This window comes from Lathyrus oleraceus, chromosome 2 (assembly GCF_024323335.1).
Source record: "Lathyrus oleraceus cultivar Zhongwan6 chromosome 2, CAAS_Psat_ZW6_1.0, whole genome shotgun sequence".
In the NCBI taxonomy this organism is placed as follows: domain Eukaryota; kingdom Viridiplantae; phylum Streptophyta; class Magnoliopsida; order Fabales; family Fabaceae; genus Lathyrus; species Lathyrus oleraceus.
This window is the reverse complement of record NC_066580.1, coordinates 332271950-332294183: the sequence shown is the minus strand read 5'-3', so window position 1 is coordinate 332294183 and position 22234 is coordinate 332271950. Positions and strand designations below refer to the sequence as shown.

Sequence of the window (22234 nt, the reverse complement as noted above, 5' to 3'; positions counted from 1 at the left end):
GATTGCCCCTTTTCACCACATCACACCCTCTTGGGTTCACACTACAAATAACACAACCATCATGGTCATGTTCACAGTCACTCACCAAACAGATATCCTTGTGCATCTGCACCAAAGATCTTCGGATAAATCGGACATCAAAAACCTTGAATTCACCTGGACAGCCGTCCACCATATTCACTGAAGAGTTCCCATGAGCGGGTAAAGGGTTCGCTTTCACATTTGGCGCATGATCCTCAAAGGATACCATACCACTCTTCATAAGCTTTTGAACCTCATACTTCAATGGATAACAGTTTTCAATGTCATGCCCGGGTGCTCCTTGATGAAAAGCACAACGAAGCTCAGGTTTATACCACCAAGGAATTGGTTTTGGGATTTGCGGTGGGTTCCTCGGTTGAATCAAGTTCTTGAGAACTAACGAGGGATATAGCTCTGCATACGACATAGGAATTGGGTCAAAAGAGACCTTCTTCCTCTCGAAATTCTATTGATGATGATTGTTGTTGGTATTATTGTTGTTGTAGGTGTTCGTTCTTTGTTGCGGTTGTTGTTGTTGACGTTGATTTTGTTGTTGTTGAATGGGTGTTGTTTGTTGATTAGAAAATAGTGGAATAACGTTAGATACTTGATGACGATGATGTTGACGGGGTGGTGGATTTCTTCTGATCTGAGGCCTCCTCTGCCTCCCATTGGAAATTGCATTTGTCTCACTGTCCTTCTTCTTGCTGAAACTACTACCATACCTCTTACTCGTTGGCGCCTCATCTTTTGACAAACGTCCTTCACGGACCCCTTCTTCAAGTCTCATTCCCATGTTTACCATTTCAGTAAAATCATTGGGGGCACTGGCGATCATTCGTTCATAATAAAATGAACTCAGGGTTTTCAAGAAGATCTTTGTCATCTCTTTCTTCTCTAGAGGAGGAGTGATCTGGGCAGCCAACTCCCTCTATCTCTGCGCATACTTTTTGAATGTCTATTTGTCTTTCTGAGACATAGACCTCAACTGGTCTCTATCAAGCGCCATGTCCACATTGTACTTGTATTGCTTCACAAAAGCCTCTCCCAAGTCGTTGAAAGTGCGGATGCTTGCACTATCCAACCCCATATACCAACGGAGTGCAGCACCAGTCAAGCTATACTGGAAGTAGTGAATACACAGCTGGTCATTATCTGTTTGAGTTGACATCTTGCGAGTATATATCACAAGATGACTGAGCGGACAAGAATTCCCCTTATATTTTTCAAAGTCAGGCACTTTGAATTTCATCGGGATCTTAACATTGGGTACCAAACATAACTCGACAACACTCTTCCCAAACAGATCTTTACCTCTCGTCGTCTTCAATTCCTTACGCAACTTAAGAATTTGGTCTTTCATTCCGTCCATCTTCTCATAAACATCCGGACCCTTAAACGGCCCGGAATGATAGATGGTATCCTCTACCCGAGGCAAAGTTTGCACAACTGGAGGTGGCACGGACATGACCGGGCTAGATGCCGGCACGGAAGCAAATGTAGGCGCAAAGCCTTCAGGCATGACGTTCGACGGCATACCCCAGGGGAATCCGACAGGCAGGTTTGGCGCAAAGTGGGCGGTGGCAGCAGCCACGATAGAGGTAATCACTTCTAAAGTAATAGTCCTCGCGGGAGGAGTTACAGGCGTTGGAGAAGCTTGGCTCTGAGCAGCAAGAACTGACTCCATCATGGCAGTCAGGCGGGCGATCTCGTTCTTCATCTCTCTGTTATCTTTCTCTAGGTGCTCCATAATTCTCAAATGATTGGCTCGGGTATTATACCGGTGAATCAGCTTGGCTAAAGCACAAAAGAAACAACAATCAGACACCTGGCAAAAACCTTCTTATGCAAATGATGCATGAAATGCAATGCTTGATTGTTTTTATTTTCAAGGAACTTACTATATCATTTGCATATATATAATATTAAAATGGCAATTCCAACAATTTGATATGACAAAGAATCTCTTTTTATTTATATAAATTGGGAGGATTACACTGAGTACAATTTCAGAAACCAAAATAAAAAGATACAAGAGAAAAGTAGACTAGTCATCCTAAGGATCCCTAACAACAATGTCAGAAGATCTGGATGAAGGCGCGTACTTCCTTCGAATTCGGCGGATCTCGGTCTCAAAAGAATCCTTCATCTGAGTCTTCTCGAGGACAAGCTGGTCATCAATCTTCTTCCAAGCAACAGAAGGATAAGGCATGCTAGAAGATGAAACCTCTGGCTCTCTCTGTCTCTTTGTCACTCGATCTTCAAGTAGCTCAATCAGTGCATCTTTGTCCTTAGACTCCAACTGCAACTCTTCATGCTTCTTACTTAAAGCATGGAAACGCTCTTCCCACATATCCTTCTTTTGCTTCATCTTGATGAGTGCATCTTGCAACTCCTCTACATCTTGGTTAGGGAGAGTTAGTGGCTCAACCACAACCATAGACATAGGTATTTCACAAGGATAAGGCATCTTCAACTCCATAGCTCTCTTCTTCACCCAAAGAGTGTAAGCTTCCAAAGCTACAAAACTACACGGACCAAGCTCAGATCTTCCTTTCCTATGCACATTTTGCCAAGCATGCATAATATTCTGCTTCAAATGTTGGGGATCTTTACCCTCTTGATAGAAAAGACCTTCTAACAACATGTTATTAGGTTTGTCTCTCAAGGGGAACCCAAGTTGACGATGAGCCAAAGCAAGGTTGTAGTTAATTCCTCCTTATGTACCAATGAGAGGCACATTAGAGAATTCACCACAACTATCAATAATCTCTAAACTACTTAAGGACGGATCATACCGAACTATATCATCATTAGTGAGAGACATAAGTCTCTGAGACCACCTTAGACATTGTTTGTTCTCCACAAAAGCATGCGTCTGAGGCAAGTGCGAAATAAACCACTTGTATAGAAGAGGAATGCAACAGAGAATCGTTCCACCACCCTTAGCATTCCTTAGATGCAAAGAGAAATACATATCACCCAACAAAGTAGGCACAAGATTCCCAATCAAGAAAAGTCTAATGGCGCTAACATTAACAAAACCATCAATGTTAGGGACCAAAGCTAATCCGTAGATGAGCAACACATAGATAGCATCAAAAGCATCCACACTACAAGCTTGAGCAAAAGTAGTAGCTTCCTTGATGAGGAAAACAGATGGCAACCCAAATAACCCTCCTTTCTTCAGCCAATGAGGCTCTATCTAAGACTTCTTCAAGTGAAGAGCTTCAGAAATAATACTGGATCGAGGAATCTCCTCCAATCCACTAAAAGGCACTCTACTAGAAACAGGTATCCCCAAAACATGAGAATACTTCTCCAAGGTAGGCACAAGCTAAAAATCTGGGAAAGTGAAACAATGGTAGAGAGGATCATAGAACTGCACCAACACACTCAAGAGTCCTTCAACCACATCAGCAGACAAGATGGACAGAAGCTTCCCATGACGTTGTTTGAAGTCCAAGGGATCTAATAAAAAAGATGCTAGCTTCCTTAACTGTTTCAAGTCTGGACATCTGAAACTGTACTTCTTAGTGTTCCTTCGTCCACAATCCATGGTCTGAAAATATTTGCAAATGATACCTTAGTTCCTTGAAATTTACGTGTGATGAATGTTATGATGCGCATGAATGCATGAATGCAACAATCACAAATAAGGGATCACACACAAGGCAAACAAAGGTCAAGGGATGAATCAAGTCATTGTCAAGATCAATCATCCATTTTGGTGGATTATGGTTTTCACCTTATCAACACCCAAGTTCCATTGATATTGACAAGACTTAATTGGATCAACCAAGAATCAAGGGTTTGTTGCAAGTCACGAGCATGGAGTCTGGGTAAGAACCATCCCAAAGGGGTGAACTAAGGATAAAAACCTGTAGATCATGTTCTAAAAAGTTCCAAGAGTCTTAATTCCATCTATCGAATATTACAGGTTAAGATGATTGACTCATCGACCCATAATATTTTCAAGAGAAACTCGCCTGAGTGTAGTATCGCGTAACAACTGTTATCAAGTCTACACTTGAACAGTTTCCGCACTACGCCCTAAATAGGCCAAGATGGGTTAAATGTTCTAAGGTCCTCAGCTTCTCGGACCCAATTAGAAATAGTAATGCCTAACCATAAATACTTGTGTGACATTTCCAAATCCAAAGAGTCTCCACTGAGCAGATGGATCTCAAGCCAACTTGTCAAGGACTACTCCACACAAGTCGAACATGACTATACCATCTGTAGCACCTCAAATTTGCAGCCCCCATTTGTACATTCATTTCATTTTTAGGTCATTAACATTGCATTCACATTGCATAGTCCATTGCATGTCATCAGGCAAGACTGGTATCAGGAGAAGTCAACTGTGTAAGAGAGAAAGGGTTTTTCCATGAGATAAAGGCCCTATGGTTGTTCCAATGAGCTTACATGACCCAAGGTTCACTGTGATGCAACTTGACCAAAGGCTAGAGGCTCAAAGTCCACAGTGCATGGCCAGGTCATCTAAGGCCTATAAAAGTCAACTGCCAAGTCAACTCAGGGCTAGGAGGTGGAGAAATGGTTTGAGACACTTCATTCATGTCCCAAAGAAGGTTATTCAACATGTCAAACATCTACCTTGAAGATTTTGAAGCTAGATCAAGAGTTTCCCAAAATGGAAAGTGACCTGTAATTTCAAGTTTCCAAAAATGGCAAGTTTTTGGACCAACTTCAACTCAACTTTATAACACTAAAGAAGCTTCAAATGAAATTTTGTCCAACATGAAAGTTGAAGATCTTTCTCTCCCATTTCCAAAAAGTCCAAGATCATGAATTTATAATGAATGGTTAAGGAGTTATGATCAAATCATGGAAAAGTGTGCTTGAAACTTCAAATGGCCATATCTTTTGAACCAAAACTCCAAAATTGGTGGTTCTTTTTGCAAAATGTTTCTCATGACATGAATTTTCCAAATGCCTCATCACATGGCATGAAATTTGGACATATGATCACTTGCTTATTCATGAAGTTTTTGAAGGAAAATTGCCAAAATCAAAATTGGTTGATCACATGCATGTAACTCCAATCCTAATGTGTGCATGGGCTGATTTTGAGTGGATTTGAGCCAGCTTAGTGTACTGTTCACGTGTGCATTTCATGCATGGAGTGAAAATTCAAATTTGTGCATGCACCTTATACTCCTTTAATCTCAGTTAGCTTTGGTTTAAGTTTGATTTCAGATTAATTAGCAAGGCATATATAAGCTTAATCACAACTGAATTTGAAAAAACACACATTTTCAGATCTAGATTTGGAATTTTGATCAAAATTTTCTCTCACAAAGAACTTCAAAATTCCTCACACAAACACTCATTTCCTTGCATAATTGTGGACCCTGGTGAAGTTTTGAGTGAGATTGAACGTGCCATTCACTACGCCAAAAATGACTTTTAACAGCGCATCTTAGACAACGCTTTTAAAAGAAAGCGCTGTCTAAGGTTAAAATTAAAATAAAACACGGAAAATGTTCCAAAAAAATAATGAAAGCGCTGTCTAAGGGGGGGTCTTAGACAACGCTTTCTAAAAGCGCTGTCTAAGACCCCCCCTTAGACAGCGCTTTTAGAAAGCGCTTTTAAATATAGACCTTAGTCAGCGCTTTTGATAAAGCGCTGTCTAAAGTCTTTAAATTAAAAAAAAAATTAAAACCAAAAGCGCTGTCTAAGGGGGGGTTTAGAAAGCGCTTTTGGAAAGCGCTGTCTAAGGCATACCTTAGAAAGCGCTTTCCACAAAAGCGCTGTCTAAGGTTTAATTAAAATAAAATTTCAGACTCCATTTCAATTTTCGTTCTCTGTTCTTTTGTTTTCCCTCCTGCGAACGTTGAAACCCTAACAGCGAAAACCATAACAGAAAAATGTTGATATATATATATATATATATATATATATATATATATATATATATATATATATATATATATATATATATATATATATATATATATATATATATATATATATATATATATATATATATATATAAGTTAATTTTTATTTGAACGAAGCGAAGCTCAACGAAGCACTGTGTCTCGCCAATTCACTTGAAGACCAACGCGATGGTTATTTCCATACCGATTTCTTCGATAAGCCTTTACCCCCTCATGTACTTGTTCAGAATCCTTCGCTTAAAGGTCATAAGCCTCGTGCAGGTTCGGTTTCTAACTTGGAGTTTCTCTCTTTTTTGAAACGCTATTTTCTGGTTTTTGATTTTGTTTTATGGTTTTTAGATACTTATTTTGGACCTGGAACGGTTGATACTATCAAATGCCATCTAAATGCTGCTGAAACGAAGGTGAAAAATTGTGCTTTTGTTGTTTTTTCATGTGATTGGTTATTTAGGGTATTGATTTGCATTTTGATTTTGATTTTGATTTTGATTTGTGTGTAACAGGGTGAAGTGGATGCTGTTTTTGTTAATGCAACACTGTCTGGTATTCAGCTTCGAAATATGGAGGTAAATTTTGTTTGTGTAATTTGTAATTGAATGTGTGAGGCGCTGTCGCGTTAGTCATTGAATAACCTCCAAGGGTTGGCATGTTGCTGAAGACGTGGGTCCTGAGAGTGTGCTCTTTTCAAGGTCTCAGATTTGAATCCTGTTCGATACTAATCTTTGCGTTGGGTCTGTTGTGGCAACTCATTTGATGTTTAGAGCTAGTAGATATGGTAGTAAATATGGTTATCAATGTTATTATATTAGTTTGAGTTTCTGTAATTTATTTAGGTGCTGTAGCTATGGTGGTGCTTGAGTCAACTTGCAGTCTGTAATATATTGTAACTGTTAGCACACCTTCTGCTCTTTATTTCTTTTAATGCAATTTGGTTTTAAAAAAAATGGGCCTCTCGCTAGTGGACGGTGGGATTGTCCTCGTTGGATTAGTCAGTTTCACGGCCGGATACCAAGTTTCAAAAGAAAAAACATTAGTCATTGAACCTATCAAAACTATAAAAACATACCCAAATGCATTTTGATGGTCAATTTGGTATTCAACCGTGTCTTCTGTTTGTTTGCTAGTTTGGTCCTCCATCGTGTTTTCTGTTAGTATGTTGTTTGGTCCATAAAATTACTACTAACAAGACACACTTGGGGTTGTTTCTGTTACTGCTAGAGGGCTTGGAGTAAACCTGTGGTGGACCGTGTTGGTCTTATAATTGAGATTTTCAATGCTCATGCATACACTAAGGAAGCTAGGCTCCAGGTTAGTAATGTGGTTTCATTGGGCTGTTCAATGGTTTATGCCTGAGGGTATTGTCTCTTGAACCAAATTGGATTTAATTGAGTTGAAGCTCTTGTTGCTTTTTAACTTAGAGTTATACTTTGTCATCTTTGTAGGCTGAACTTGCAGCTCTGTCGTACAAGAAGTCGAGACTCGTTCGTGTTCTTGGCCCTGGTGGTCGCTACACATTTGGTGCTTCTGGAGAAGCTGAAGTTGTTAGTGCTCGAGGGTTGTCTTTTATTATTACTTCATTCCCCTGTTTTTATGATTTTGATGCCATTTTTGAAGTGGAAATAACATTATATTGAAAACTTTTATTGGTGAGCGGGTTAAATTGCAATATAGGAAATTTGAACTCTTATGGGAATCTATTACTTTTTTGCTTGGGAAAATTGTTTGGTTGCCAAGTATTACTTGTCATAACGCTTTAGTTTTCTATTTACATTGTTGTTTGTTATGAAGTACAACTGTGATTGAAAACAGATTATAATTTATATCCCTTTTCTTCACGTTCCCTTTCTCTTATGCATATATTTCTGGAAGAATGTGTAATTCTGTGAATCTATGCATGTCTTGCCTAATCTATAGTATCAATAATTAGTAAATTGTTGATTAGAAGAATAACATCTTACCTTGATACTTGTCAATATCAGGAGAGGAGGTGGGGGCCAAGGTTTTATGAGCGGTGCTGGAGAAACTGAACTCCAACTTCAGCGGCGAAGGTAATATATAACTGTAATACTAAATTTGCAAGATACATACATTTATCCTCAAGTAATCTATTCCTGCTTTTTCTTGGCATAGCTTATGGTTTCCTCATAAATTCATATTATTTTTAAAGCTGTTTTTGACATTCTCATTGCATCAAGTCATTGCAAACATTCACTGTAATTGTGTTTGTGGCCACAATAGTATTTGGATTGGATGGCAGAGATGTTAAGAGAAAGTGTATGTTATAGGCTATGAAACCTATATTCGCTCTAAATTAAGATTTGATCACACCAAACTCTGGTCCTAATTGATTCTTGTTAGATTTAATGAACAACATTGTTAGGAGTTTTGTGGTGTTTCAAACTTCCATGCATGCAGGTTTATTTGAGATTAACCTGTTCTTTGCACTTATATGTAGTTTCGCCGGATATTTCTCCTGTCCATGATGTATGAACCACTAGTTAATATGCAATTACTATTACTAATTGCATAATATTACAACATTTTTTTGTGATCACCTCTTATTACATAATTTGGTCACTGAATTGTGAAACTCTCTTAGAGTCTTAGAAAGGAGAAATTATTTACTAACGCAAATTGATGAGGTTCGTCGTACCCGTGTTGTGCAACGTGCTGGTCGGAAGAGGCATGGGGGTTCGTCTGGTCATCGCTTAGCCACCGTTGCTGTCGTTGGGTATACAAATGCTGTAAGTCGTCTACCTGTATAAGTACATATATGTTTGCTATATATTGTAATTAAACAGCATCACTGATATATGCCTTTCTTTGCTTTTATTAGGGAAAATCTACATTAGTTAGTAATCTAACGGACAGTGATCTGTATAGTGATTGTCGGTAAAACCACCTTTACTTGTATTTGTTTGCATCCTCAAAAGTTATAATTTGACTTTATAAATTTCAACTTTTTGTGGTGTTACATGTATTGCAGACTATTTGCTACCGTGGATCCTAGGTTAAGAAGTGCAGCTCTTCCTTCAGGGTAATGTGACCAGTAAATCCAAATATTCTATTATTTTTCATACACTGGTTGGTAACATTGGTTATACATGCGTTACGTCACTGTTCTAATTTTATTTATAGGAGGAAAGTGCTTTTTAGCGACACTGTAGGATTTATATCTGATTTGCCTGTTCAGGTAATGACAAAGTTGGTATATTGGCGTATCGGATACGTTATTGAAGTTTATATTAACATTGGTTATGTATAGGTTTTTGAAGTTTAAAATGAATTGAACTTTATAATTGTTAGGATATTCAAAGATACTACCTTAGTTATGTATTTTCGTCTGGATTAATTGTTTACTTTAATAAGTAGGAAAACCATGGATAAAACATGGATCTGTGCCGATCGAATGACCAAAGAGTACGAGAGTGGGGTTAGCCAAAAATTGGTAGAAAAAAGGCCAAAATGGCATATATAAAATGTGATAATTGTCTGTCAAAATCTGGTTGAAAACAGGTAGAAATTCTGGTTTATAAACCTGGAAAAAATGTGGTTTAAAACAAAAGCGTCAAAAATTTTTGTATACCTTAGACAGCGCTTTTGTAAAAAGCGCTGTCTAAGGGGGGGATTAGAAAGCGCTTTAGGCAAAAGCGCTGTCTAAGGGGGGGGCTTAGACAGCGCTTTTTGAAAAGTGCTGTCTAAGGTATACCTAAAAAAATTAAAATAGGAGGGTCTTAGAAAGCGCTTTTGGCCAAAGCGCTGTCTAAGGGGGTGGGGCTTAGACAGCGCTTTTCAAAAGCGCTGTCTAAGGTATACCTAAAAATTTTAAAATAAGAGGGTCTTATAAAGCGCTTTTGGCCAAAGCGCTGTCTAAGGGGGGGGCTTAGACAGCGCTTTTAAGATTTAAAAAAGCGCTGTCTAAACCTTTAGAAGCGGAGGTTTAGACAGCGCTTTAAAGCGCTGTCTAAGGCTAAAAAAAGCGCTGTCTAAGGTCTTGTTTGTTGTAGTGATTGGTGGATTTCTGCTCAAAATCGTGCATGCTTGAAGCTTGAAGGTGTTCATGGAGATTTCGAATTGAGCTGGATTTACATGTTTCTAAGCCTCCATTTCTTCATCAATCATCATAACAAGGACTCTGGAGCAGCTTTGGATTATTGAGAGCTTTGGATCGTGCAAAACCAGAATCTGTTCTTCAAGAGGTAGGATTTTTGACCTTCACAATTCTCCAATTCATGTGTATATTCTTGTAGATCTCTCTTCACTCATGATTCTGGTAGAAAAATCACATGAAATGATGCACTATTCGCTGAGTTATGCATGATTGAAGTTTGATGCACAAAAATGTTTTCTGTCGATTCTCTTTGATCTTGATGATTTGTGCTTAGCTATTAGTTGATTTATGATCTCCATGAGGAGAGCTTTAAAATGATGTACGATTCGTGGTTTTCTGGAAAATTTTCTAGAAGAGTGGTTGAAGCTCATGAACATTCATCGTCTTCCTCATGAAGAAGATGAAGCTTCATAGGTAGCGACGAATTTGCTTCATTAGCGACGGATTCTGTGTTTTACACGCTGGCTTAGGGTTTAGCTTTCGTTGGTCCACGTCCTGGCCTCGCTAGCTAATTGATTGGTTCACAGCGCTTTGACTTGTCCATGCAAGCGCTGACTGGCCACGTGTATTAATGAAACGCCGCGTTTCATTGGCCTGGCGCGCGTTACTTTCAAATGCTAACATAGTTCGATTCCCAGCGAAGACAAATATTCAAATTGTTCATGATTTTTTTGTCTTTCCCTCCATTTGCCATGCTTTGCTTATTTTTGAATTTCATTTTGTATGCTAACTTGTAAAATCCATATGAATTTGAAAAATTCTTCAAATCACTCCTAATTTTTTGCACGATGATCCTCTGTTTGTCTATTATTTTTTGATGATAATTTCAAAAGTTGTGCATGGCTGGTTTTTGATTTGTGTTAGAAGATGTGAACATATGTGCTTTCATGAACTTGCCGATTGATTTTGCTTTGGTCCTTTTTAGGACTTGTTCTTGAGTGATTAAGTATGATCCCTGTTGAATATCAAGTTCTGTTTTGGGTTTTTGATTCACTTTTGACCCTAGGCTTTGACCTAGTGGTTTGTTACTTAAATTTGAGTTGTGAATTTCAAGTTCAAGTATGCATCTCCATGATTGATGTTGCTCCTTCATTTGAGCTTGATCATTTGTTATTGTTGGCTAAAATTTGCTTGTTTTGTAGGTTTTGAGGACAATTCACTTGTGTTTATGGCTTATGTGTTGCATATTGGGTTGTCTGTTTGATATTGAATGTTGACTGTTTGTCTGGATTTTGTACTGATTGGTTTAGATGTTTCCACAGGTACCTAAGTTGCTTTAAGTTCATTTGAACTTTGCTTTGCTTGCTTGTGGTTTGCATACCACTGAGGTATAATTCCCTGATCTTCATGTAGTCTGAAAGACCTGTCATGTTACTTTGGCAGGCACCTGTCTGAAGCCCTCCTTAAGAGGCAATGTTTGTGGTTTTTTAATTTTGTGCCAAGCAGGTAAAGTCCTCTTAAGAGGCAATTGGCAGATAAAAGGGATATGTCATTCATCCCCTGCTATTCAGTTGTGTCATTCACTTTGCTCACACCAGGTGTTGATGCAATTTGAATAAGAACCCAAGATCTTGTTGTGTCAGTCATGTGGAGAAGAGTTCCTTCATTCTGAACTCCCACACTTTCTATTTGATTCAAGCTCTCCCAGGCCAGGGATAAGAGCTATGAGGCATAACCCTCATCTCCATTTCATCTGCTTCACCCTAACTCCCAATGTTAGGGTTAAGAGCTAAAAACACCCCATTCCAGTTGGCTTGTTTCTACAGCCTAGCCTTGTATGAGCCACTTGTTTGCATATAGTGTGTGTGCTTGCTCTCTTGTGCTTGTGTTTGTTTGTGTGCTGTTTAGGCTAGCTTGCTTCCTGTGCAAGTTAGGATAGAGACCTCAGCATAGGGATCATATGCATGACAACTTCTAGGCTCGAGTCGTAGTCTCCCTAGTAGCTTGTTATCTCCCTTGTCTCTGGTTAGGTTAGAAGTTCTTTCCCTGTTTAGGGGAACTACGTCGCCCTGATCCTCATACCAGATGAGGTACGTTGGCAGGAGATTGAGCTGATCTCTTCGGGCAACCTTTTGCTTTTTCAACCCCTTTGTGTTTGTGTTGTGTTGGAGTCTGACATAAGTCCAGCGATTGGCAGTTGGTTTCCTGTGTGTTTGCTGTTTGTTTGGAGTCTGACGTAAGTCCAGCGATTTGCAGTTGGTTTCCTGTGTCTGGTTTGTGTTGTGTTGGAGTCTGACATAAGTCCAACGATTGGCAGTCGGTTTCCTGTGTGTGTTTGTTGGTTCGGAGTCTGATGTAAGTCCAACGATTGGCATTCGGTTTCCATGTTCACCTGTTTGTGTGGAGTCTGACGTGAGTCCAGCGATTGGCAGTCGGTTTCCTGTGTGGGTTCTGTTTGGCGTGCGTTAGCCGAGCTACGAGTTCTCTGATTCTTTCTCTGGTTAGAGAAGATACGTATGCATAGGATGCAAAATCCTAGCGAGCACGTTTCCCCTGTCCCCGAACTACGTCGACTCTGATGTCTGTGTCTGACAGGCTACGTAGGCCCAGGATGCGATATCCTGCCGAGTCCCGTTTCTTCCGTCTCATCTGTGTTTCCAGCGTGTGTGCAGTTTGTGAGCAGTCTTTAGCAACCTTTCTTCTATTCTTTCTGAGCGTGGATCCCGTCGAGTACGACGGATGCGTAGGGGTGCTAATACCTTCCCTTCGCATAACCGACTCCCGATCCTTGCATCTCTGGTCGCGAGACCATGTCTTTTCCAGGTTTACTTCGAGCGTTTCCTTTCCCTCCTTTGGGATAAATAACGCACGGTGGCGGCTCTGTTGTTTCTTTTTCCCGCTGGTTTTTTCGCGTAATGCGACAGCTGGCGACTCTGCTGGGAAGTGGAGAAGTTGACCTCTTGCTGGTCCATCTTCCCTAAGCGAGTCAATCCTAGCGCTCTTTAGGATAGTGTTGGTTGCTTTTACCGCTTTATTTATTGCATTTATTATTATGATGTGATTGTATATATGTGCATATATGTTTGCATGCATCATATTATTGTGCTGGCTGTGTCTCTGTTTCTCTGTGGGGGGGTCACAAGAGGTAAAAGGTCCAATACCCAGGCTATGAGTGAACTTTAGGACACCTAGGAGTAGAGTGGTTCATGGGAAGCGTGTGGTATTGCGCCACTTAGCGGAACATGATATCACGAGCAGTTCAGATTCTGATGAGAAATTATCGTTGCATACACCTGGTGTGCATATGATGATATTCCTCAAAGGATTGTTTATCCTGCATTTCTCTTATCCTTACCCTGGCCTAGATGACACCCGTGAGTGGGGCGGGATTGAATCATTTGCAGGTACAGATGGTGACTATGGTTCAGATGGACTTATGGGTACTTACTTCTGACACGCCGAAATTCTATCCATGATATCTATCAGCGGGTTCCGTTTATTTCGGATCCCCGGGTTGAATTTGAGGATACTTGTTCAGAAGATCTGGTTGCCATCTGTTCAGTGGATTTCCTCGATGGTAGTGATATATTCCCCGGTTCCGTTTATTTCGGAACTTCCCAAGTTGGATTTATGGTTACTCAGGCCCTCAGATGATTGTAATCAGTTCAGAGACCGGTCGAGAGACATCCGAATTTATGGTTACGCATGCATTTGCATCATTCCCATTTCACATTCATCTGCATTTAACCCATGTCTATCCGTACTCAGGGTCCATTTTTTGATTGAGATTCTGGTCGAGAGACATCCGGATGTCAAAATGTTATTGATGAAATATTATCCGTCTCGATGAAACCAGAATCAAAGGACAGAATTTTCCTCATACGGATAGACATTGCATGTGTGAGTCATATTAACCTGTTTTCTGTTTTGTAGGTGTCAGTATCTAACCGGTGCGCATAGCTCTTCCATTCAGACATCTCAGACTGATGGATCCACCCAACACCGGCATTCTCGATTTGAAAGAGGTGATGGGGGGAGTTGTTCAAGGTCGTGCAAGGGCTCGCCTTGGGGCAGAAAGCAATTGCTGAGAGGTTGGAGAATATTGAGAAATGGTTGATAAAGGAGAAAGTTCAGGGAAAGGCTCCGTCATCCGTAGTAAAGAAGCCCTCTGGCAATGGTCAGCTCAAGAAGGAGGTTGAATCAGGTGGGGTGCAGGCAAAAAAAGAACACGGTAAGGATCGATACCACCCTTATGTTTCCACTGTAACCACTCCTGTTGTTAATCCATCTGCACCACAGCAACAACCGCCACCTCAACAGAAAGCACCGAAAGCTAAGGGCCAAGTGAAGAAGGGGACGACGGATCGTCAGTTTGATAAGCCACCCGTGACTTATACCCTTCTGTTCAAGAGGTTGAGGGATCTTGGATTAGTTCGACCAAGGATATTGGTTCCTGTAGAACTACATCGGAGGCCTGCAAACTATGATGAGGACGCCAGGTGCGAGTTCCATTCTGGGGCACCCGGACATAATATTGAGGGTTGTAGAGCTTTTAAGCATGCCGTCCAGGACATGGTGGATTCCAAGGCCATCAGTTTGGCACAGATACTGAATGATAATGTTAACCCCGTGCCAGTGCATGGTCCTGTAGAGGTGAAAGTGATGTCAAAGGACAAGAGAGGAATAGAGGTGACTGATGGAGATCAGTTAAAAACTCCAATGTCTGTGGTCCTGAAACATATGATGAAGAGTGGAGCTTTCCCTAATGTTGATAATTGTTGTGCGGATGTCGCCACAAATGAGTGTGCAATAGTGAGGGAAACGATTCAGAGGATGATGGTAGTAGAAATGGACGGTGAAAAATTTGAAACACCAAGTCAGGGAGTTGAAACCGTCAAGGTGGAGAACGCTATTCTTACTGAGAAAAAGAAGAAGCTGTCCATTTCTTCTTACAAATAAGTCATGGAAGTGGTGAAGAACGGAGAAGCCCTAGGCTGGGGAAAGATCATAGACATTGTGGTGAAAGCAGATATGTTCGGGGTTGGCTATCAGCCGGGTCAAGAGTCGTCTGGGCAAAACAGAGGACGTCGTCAACCATTCCCATTCGTCAGTGCCGGAATGCTGGATCCAGGTCACGCTTGTACAGTGGGTGAAGAGATTGACCGTGACCGCGAGCTTGAGTCATGGATAAGATCGTGCGTACCAGGAAACTGGAAGGCCTCAAAGATCATCACTGTCACTCATCATGAAGAGTAGTATTTCTGTTTTTCAATTCTGTTTGCATGAAAGCCATACATTTTGCCCGAAACGTAATGGTCCATTGTAAGGGCCACCTCATGTGTTTCATTTTGCAACATTTTGCATCATTAATAAATGGATGTTTTTGTAGTAAAAGCGGTGCTCCCTGTCTTTCATGTCTTTTTGCAGTTTAAAAAAAAATAAAAATGGCAATGTTTTTTCATTTTTCTTTCCTTTTGATTTGTCTTGTTCCGACCTCAAAAGTGACTATCCTCCTGATCTCATTGATAACAATTCGGTTACACCTCTGTATGACTTCGACAATCCGATCTATCATGCCGAAGAAGAAGGCGAAGAAGATTGTGGTCTGCTGGAATTAGCCAGGTTGTTGAAACAAGAGGAGAAGGTGATTCAACCGCACGAGGAGCGATTCGAGATTGTTATTTCAGGCACCGCCGAGGTAAGAAAGGAAGTGAAAGAGGGGCCGCTCCAGAGGCGAGTCGAGAACAAAATGGTAGCCCTGTTGAAAGAGCATGTTGACACCTTCGCCTGGTCGTATCAGGATATGCCAAGGTCGGATACTGATATAGCGGTACACAGGCTACCATTAAGAGAAGATTGTCCTCCAGTGAAGCAGAAGCCGGTGCCGAAAAAGGATGAAAAGGTGAGAACGTGTGTGGACTACTGAGATGTGAACAAAGCTAGTCCGAATGATGAATTCCCGGTATTTCACATTGATGTATTGGTTGATAATACTGCTCAGTTCTCGGTGTTTACCTTCATGGATGGCTGTTTGGCCAAAATCAAATTGAATTGTTGCCAGATGATATGGAGTAAACAATGTTCATCACCCCAGAGGGCACCTTCTTGTTATAAGGTGATGCCATTCAGTCTCAAGAAGGCCGGTGCCATGTGTCAAAGGTCTATGGTGAATTTGTTCCATGATACGATTCATCATGAAAGCGAATGCTATGTGGATGACATAACAGCAAGGTCCCAAACAGGAGAAGGGCATCCGGTAGACCGGGGCAAGTTGTTTGACCGGTTGAGACAACTCAGACTGAGGTTGAGCCCGAATCAGTGCACTTGTGGAGTGCTGTCCGGTAAAATGCTGAGGCTTATTGTGAGCGGATAAGAGGAATCAAGGTTGATCCTGCTAAAAAAAAAGAGAAAAGAAAAAAAAAGAAAGAAAAGCAAAAGGAAAAAGCAATACAAGAAATGCCTGAACCGGAAAAAAAAGAGATCAAACGGTCAGGTGGATAATGGTTGCCAAGGGGCATTGAAAAATAAAAAGAATAAGTTGCAGGAACCTCTGATTCTGATGCCTCATATGGAGAGACGGTCGTTAATTCTGTACTTAACAGCCCTCGAGGGGTCTATGAGGTGTGTATTGGGTTAGCATGATGAGTCTGGTCGAAAAGAGCATGCAATTTACCTTAGCAAAAAGTTTATCGACTGTGAAACAATACATTCACTGCTCGAGGAAACTTGCTGTACTTTGGCATAGGCTGCTCGCCGACTGAGACAGTGTGCTGGTTCATACCACTTTGTGGATGTCCAAGATGGATCCGATCAAGTATGCGTTTGAGAAGTCAGCATTGACCGGACAGGTTGCGCGAGGGAAAACAATTATGACTGATTTGTGATATACAGTGCACCTCTCAAGAAGCAGTAAAGGGGAGTGTACTGTCCGATTACATCGCCCAGCAATCCGTTGAGGATTATCAAATGATGAAGTTTGAGTTCCCTGATGAGGACATCTCGAGGTGCTCAGATCGAAAGATTGTGAGGAACCGATCCCGGAGGAGGGGCCTGACCCTGAATCCGAACGGATTCTGATGTCTGACGGGGTGGTTAATGGGAATGAGTTAGTGCTGCTATGGTTACGCCAAAGGGATCCCACATTCCTTTTGTTGCCCGACTGACAGTTGGAGGCACCAATAATGGTGGCTGAGTATGAAGCTTGTCCTGGGTATCGAACCTCGGTGCGTGCATCTACTGGGGCAACGCCGTCCTCGCGGGCGTATTGGTGCTACTCGGTATGGCGCGTTGAGCCTGATTGAGGAAAAAAGGTTGGCAGTTACGTGTCACGGGGCAGTTATACCCAGTGAATAAAGCGTGTTGTTGACCGAAAAGTGTGACCTCGTGCGGACCATGTGGGAGAGTTGGTATTGAAAAGGATCCTTCCTCCTTAAGGCGATCGTGGGGCAAGTGGATATACGGTTATGAATGTCCATCCGTGGTCAAGAAGGTTTTCTCTGGCAGAGCTTTGTTGTCGGTGACCACGGATGGCAAGGATTTTCCATCCCTTGTGAATGCGGACGCAGTTAAAAGATACTTCGTAAAAAAAGAGACCCGCTGGACGAAAAGAATAAAAGAGTCCAGGCAAAAATGGGCATCCCGGCGAACCGAAAAAAAAGAATGAAAAGATTCGGGCAAAAATTAGGGATAAAAGAGAAAAAATTGTACACCCGGCAAGTCAAAAACCCCACAAGGGAGACTTGGGCAAAAAAGGGTATCCCGGTGGACTGAAAACCCAAAAGGGCGGTCCAGGCAAAAGAGGGAATGAAACAAACAACTGCGTCTGGCATGGTCGTTTGTGCTTGGGATATGACTTGGATAATCCCTGACAGAGATCGATCAGAAGCGTCTTGTTTAGAAGACAGAAAGTGCGGAAGGTCTTGAGGACATATGGGGTGTAACCGAGTTGGAACCCGATGAGATCACGGTTTCACATTGCCATTAGGATAGATTTTTCCTTTTGTGCGCAATTACCTCTTTTCAGGGATTGCTTCCTATGTGTTGCTCGGTGCTGAGTCACTTTCTTTTTTTCAGTCAATAGATGCATGTTCAGTCAAATGATTTTTTGTTTTTGTTTTTCATTACCGCTTTGATTGCAAAAACATCCGTTTAGTTTGATAAAGAATATTTGCATTTTGAAACATTGAGATCCCTTCTGATGCATGCTTATAAGATTGAAATCTGGAAATCTTATTCGGAAGTTTGAGTGACCTAGGTGTTAAAATTTTGACACGCCTGGGGCACGTTTTTATCTAGCGATCTCTTTGCAGGTGCTGTTGGTTTGTTTTCACTCACTTGCAGGTTGTGATATGAAGCCTTTTGACAAGAGATCCCCGCAGAGTCCGATCAGAGGCAAGGGATAGAAGAACGATGAAAAGACGGTGAAAGAATTTCGACGACGATCCTAGAGGGTAATCAAGAAGACTCTTCAAAGTCTGAAGATTAAGAGTTAGCCCGGATCTGAGGAGATCATTCATCTCAAAGCAAAGAAAAGACGAGAATACTAGGTGATGAATTAGAAGAGACCGGATGAGTCTGGGAGTTCTCAATAGTGGAAAGTTGACACTGCGGTTGGATGATGAATGCTAGTATTCGACGAATCGACGGGTGTTCAGTGTCGAATAGGCCGTAAATCCCCAGTGGATTTGGGAGTGTTATCTCCTCAGCATATTCAAGATCAGGGATTCCTCAGCAGGGTTGTGGATGTTTCCCCAGCAGGCTTGAAAATGGCTATTCCCCCAAGCAAGTCTGAAAGCTATTAGAACTGTCCTTCCCCAGCAGTCGGGTAGCAGGCCTGAAGGGTATTCTATCCCCAGCTAGCATGAAGGCTACCCTTATCCCTAGCTAGTCTGAAGACTGTTAGTCCCCAATGAGTCTGAAGGTTGTTATATCCCCAGCGAAGGTATCAGTGAGTAGTTGGTTCCTCAACAGTCGGGTATGAAGTACTGTAATCCTTAGCATGGTTGTGAATTCCTTTCCCCAGCAGGGTTGTGAATATTCTCCCCAGCAATTTTGAAGTGGGTAGTTTTCCCAGCGGAGTTTGTGTTGATGGTTTTCCCCGAGCGGATCAGGTTCGGTGAAGATTATCCCCAGTAGAGTTTCTTCCCCGTGGGTTGGTCGTGGTCCCCAGTGGAGGTGGGCATTGGTTGTTTCCCCTAGCGGAGTCACCAAGTAGATTGGATCAGTGGAAGTTATCCCCGGTGGGATTTATCCTTCCTCCAGCAGCAATGGCTAGTCCCCAACATGTTTGAGAAGTTAGTGTGTTCCCCAGACAGAGTCTCCCTAGTTGAGTTGGTTCCTCTGTCGTCCCCAGAGTATCAGATCAGCAAAGCACCCCCAGCAGTGCGTCTCCCCACAGAGTTGGAGAATCTAATCAGAATTGTGTGCTCAGCAGAGCGACCTTTTTGCTCCCCAACAGGAGTTTTCATCATTTTGCATCTTGCATGTAGTAAACATTGCATCCTCAAATCGCGTAGCATTTCCATTCAACATGGAGCATTACGCCATAGAAAAATTCAAACATATGCATTCATATGTCAAACCTAATTGGGCCATATCCCCAGTAGAGGCGGATCATTGTTCAACATCTGTACGACACGTTTGCTATAGTTGCTTTTGACAGACAACATTCAGGATTGGTAATACCCAGAGAGGTTTATTTCCTCACCCGCAGGTGAGAGGAAAGCTTGACTCCCCTGTGTAGTCCCTGGCAAGTGTTTGCCCTTGTCCTGACATATGTAGATGTCATCCTTGTGATACCAGTAGGTGTCGTGTTGATCCCTGTGTGGGTCTTGTTTTGGTGTCCGTAGACATCATCTTTTGATGTTCGTAACATCCTCTTTCCTTTTCCAGTCATTTGTTGATGTCTGGTCACCTCTCCGTTGGTGTCAATAAACGTCGAGTTTTTCCCATTCGTCCGTTGACGTCTGGTTGTATCCCTTCCCAGTCATTCGTTGATGTCCGGTCACCTATCCGTTGGTGTCAGTAAACGTCGAGTTCCTCCCGTTCGTCGTTGACGTCTGGTTGAGTCTTCCCATTCATCCGTTGATGTCTGGTCACCTCTCCGTTGGTGTCGATAAACGTCGAGCTTCTCCCGTTCGTCCGTTGACGTCTGGTTGAGTTCTCCCATTCATCCGTTGATGTCTGGTCACCTCTCCGTTGGTGTCGGTAAACGTTGAGTTTTTCCCATTCGTCCGTTGATGTCTGGTTGTATCCTTTTCCAGTCATCCGTTGATGTCTGGTCACCTCTCCGTTGGTGTCGGTAAACGTCGAGTTCCTCCCATTCGTCCGTTGACGTCTGGATGAGTCTTCCCAGTTTCTCTGTTGATGTCTGGTCACCTCTCCGTTGGTGTCGATAAACGTCGAGCTTCTCCCGTTCGTCCGTTGACGTCTGGTTGAGTCTTCCCTTTCATCCGTTGATGTTTGGTCACCTCTCCGTTGGTGTCGATAAACGTCGAGCTTCTCCCGTTCGTCCGTTGACGTCTGGTCGAGTTCTCCCATTCATCTGTTGATGTCTGGTCACCTCTCCGTTGGTGTCGGTAAACGTCGAGTTTTTCCCATTCGTCCGTTGACGTCTGGTTGTATCCTTTTCCAGTCATCCGTTGATGTTTGGTCACCTCTCAGTTGGTGTCAGTAAACGTCGAGTTCCTCCCATTCGTCCGTTGACGTCTGGTTGAGTCTTCCCAGTTTCTCCGTTGATGTCTGGGGTCACCTCTCCGTTGGTGTCGGTAAACGTCGAGTTTTTCCCATTCGTCCGTTGACGTCTGGTTGTATCCTTTTCCAGTCATCCGTTGATGTCTGGTCACCTCTCCGTTGGTGTCGGTAAATGTCGAGTTTCTCCCATTCGTCCGTTGATGTTTGGTTGAGTCTTCCCATTCATCCGTTGATGTCTGGTCACCTCTTCGTTGGTGTCGGTAAACGTCGAGTTCCTCCCATTCGTCCGTTGACGTGTGGTTGAGTCTTCCCAGTTCATCCGTTGATGTCTGGTCACCTCTCCGTGTGTGTCGGTAAACATCGAGTTCCTCCCATTCGTCCGTTGACGTCTGGTTGAGTCTTCCCATTCATCCGTTGATGTTTGGTCACCTCTCCGTTTGTGTCGGTAAACGTCGAGTTTTTCCCATTCGGCCGTTGACGTCTGGTTGTATCCCTTCCCAGTCATCTGTTGATGTCTGGTCACCTCTCTGTTGGTGTCGGTAAACGTCGAGTTTTTCCCATTCGTCCATTGACGTCTGGTTATCTCTCTTTCTCCCATTCATCCGTTGATGTCTGGTTAAGCCTTTCCTAGTCGTCCATTGGCGTCTAGTCGTGATTTCTCTTCCCATTCATCATCTTTCGATGTCTGGACGTGGTTCCTTTTTTTGATAAAAATCAAAATCCCTAGTGGAGTCGTTGGTGAACGTCTTGTCTGGTCCAGTGATAAATATCAGGTCCCAGTGGAAGTTGCCATTGGTGAACAGTCTTTTCTTGGATCCCCGCAGAGTGCAAATTTCTACGGTTCTTTGGTATTCAATCCCTGTGTACCTTGAAGGTCTGACAACCGTTGCTCTCATCCGTTCAGGTTCCAGGTTGATTGAATAGAGGCAGCTGTAGCACCTCAAATTTGCACCCCCCATTTGTACATTCATTTCATTTTTAGGTCATTAACATTGCATTCACATTGCATAGTCCATTGCATGTCATCAGGCAAGACTGGTATCAGGAGAAGTCAACTGTGTAAGAGAGAAAGGGTTTTTCCATGAGATAAAGGCCCTATGGTTGTTCCAATGAGCTTACATGACCCAAGGTTCACTGTGATGCAACTTGACCAAAGGCTAGAGGCTCAAAGTCCACAGTGCATGGCCAGGTCATCTGAGGCCTATAAAAGTCAACTGCCAAGTCAACTGAGGGCTAGGAGGTGGAGAAATGGTTTGAGACACTTCATTCATGTCCCAAAGAAGGTTATTCAACATGTCAAACATCTACCTTGAAGATTTTGAAGCCAGATCAAGAGTTTCCCAAAATGGAAAGTGACCTGTAATTTCAAGTTTCCAAAAATGGCAAGTTTTTGGACCAACTTCAACTCAACTTTCTAACACCAAAGAAGCTTCAAATGAAATTTTGTCCAACATGAAAGTTGAATATCTTTCTCTCCCATTTCCAAAAAGTCAAAGATCATGAATTTATGATGAATGGTTAAGGAGTTATGATCAAATCATGGCAA

The 22234-nt window shown here is 42.2% G+C and overlaps 1 protein-coding gene across 1 annotated transcript in view; it reads left to right on the top strand.

Moving 5' to 3' along the window:
• The window catches only part of LOC127123085 (GTP-binding protein At3g49725, chloroplastic), a 118264-nt gene that overhangs the window by 39231 nt on the left and 56799 nt on the right, over positions 1-22234 (top strand). The window contains exons 2-11 of the mRNA XM_051053345.1: positions 6063-6206; positions 6285-6349; positions 6449-6511; positions 7164-7253; positions 7388-7500; positions 7925-7993; positions 8545-8689; positions 8782-8837; positions 8932-8982; positions 9084-9138. Of these exons, the coding sequence (XP_050909302.1) occupies positions 6063-6206; positions 6285-6349; positions 6449-6511; positions 7164-7253; positions 7388-7500; positions 7925-7993; positions 8545-8689; positions 8782-8837; positions 8932-8982; positions 9084-9138 (851 nt within the window). The remainder of the gene's footprint in view (positions 1-6062; positions 6207-6284; positions 6350-6448; positions 6512-7163; positions 7254-7387; positions 7501-7924; positions 7994-8544; positions 8690-8781; positions 8838-8931; positions 8983-9083; positions 9139-22234) is intronic.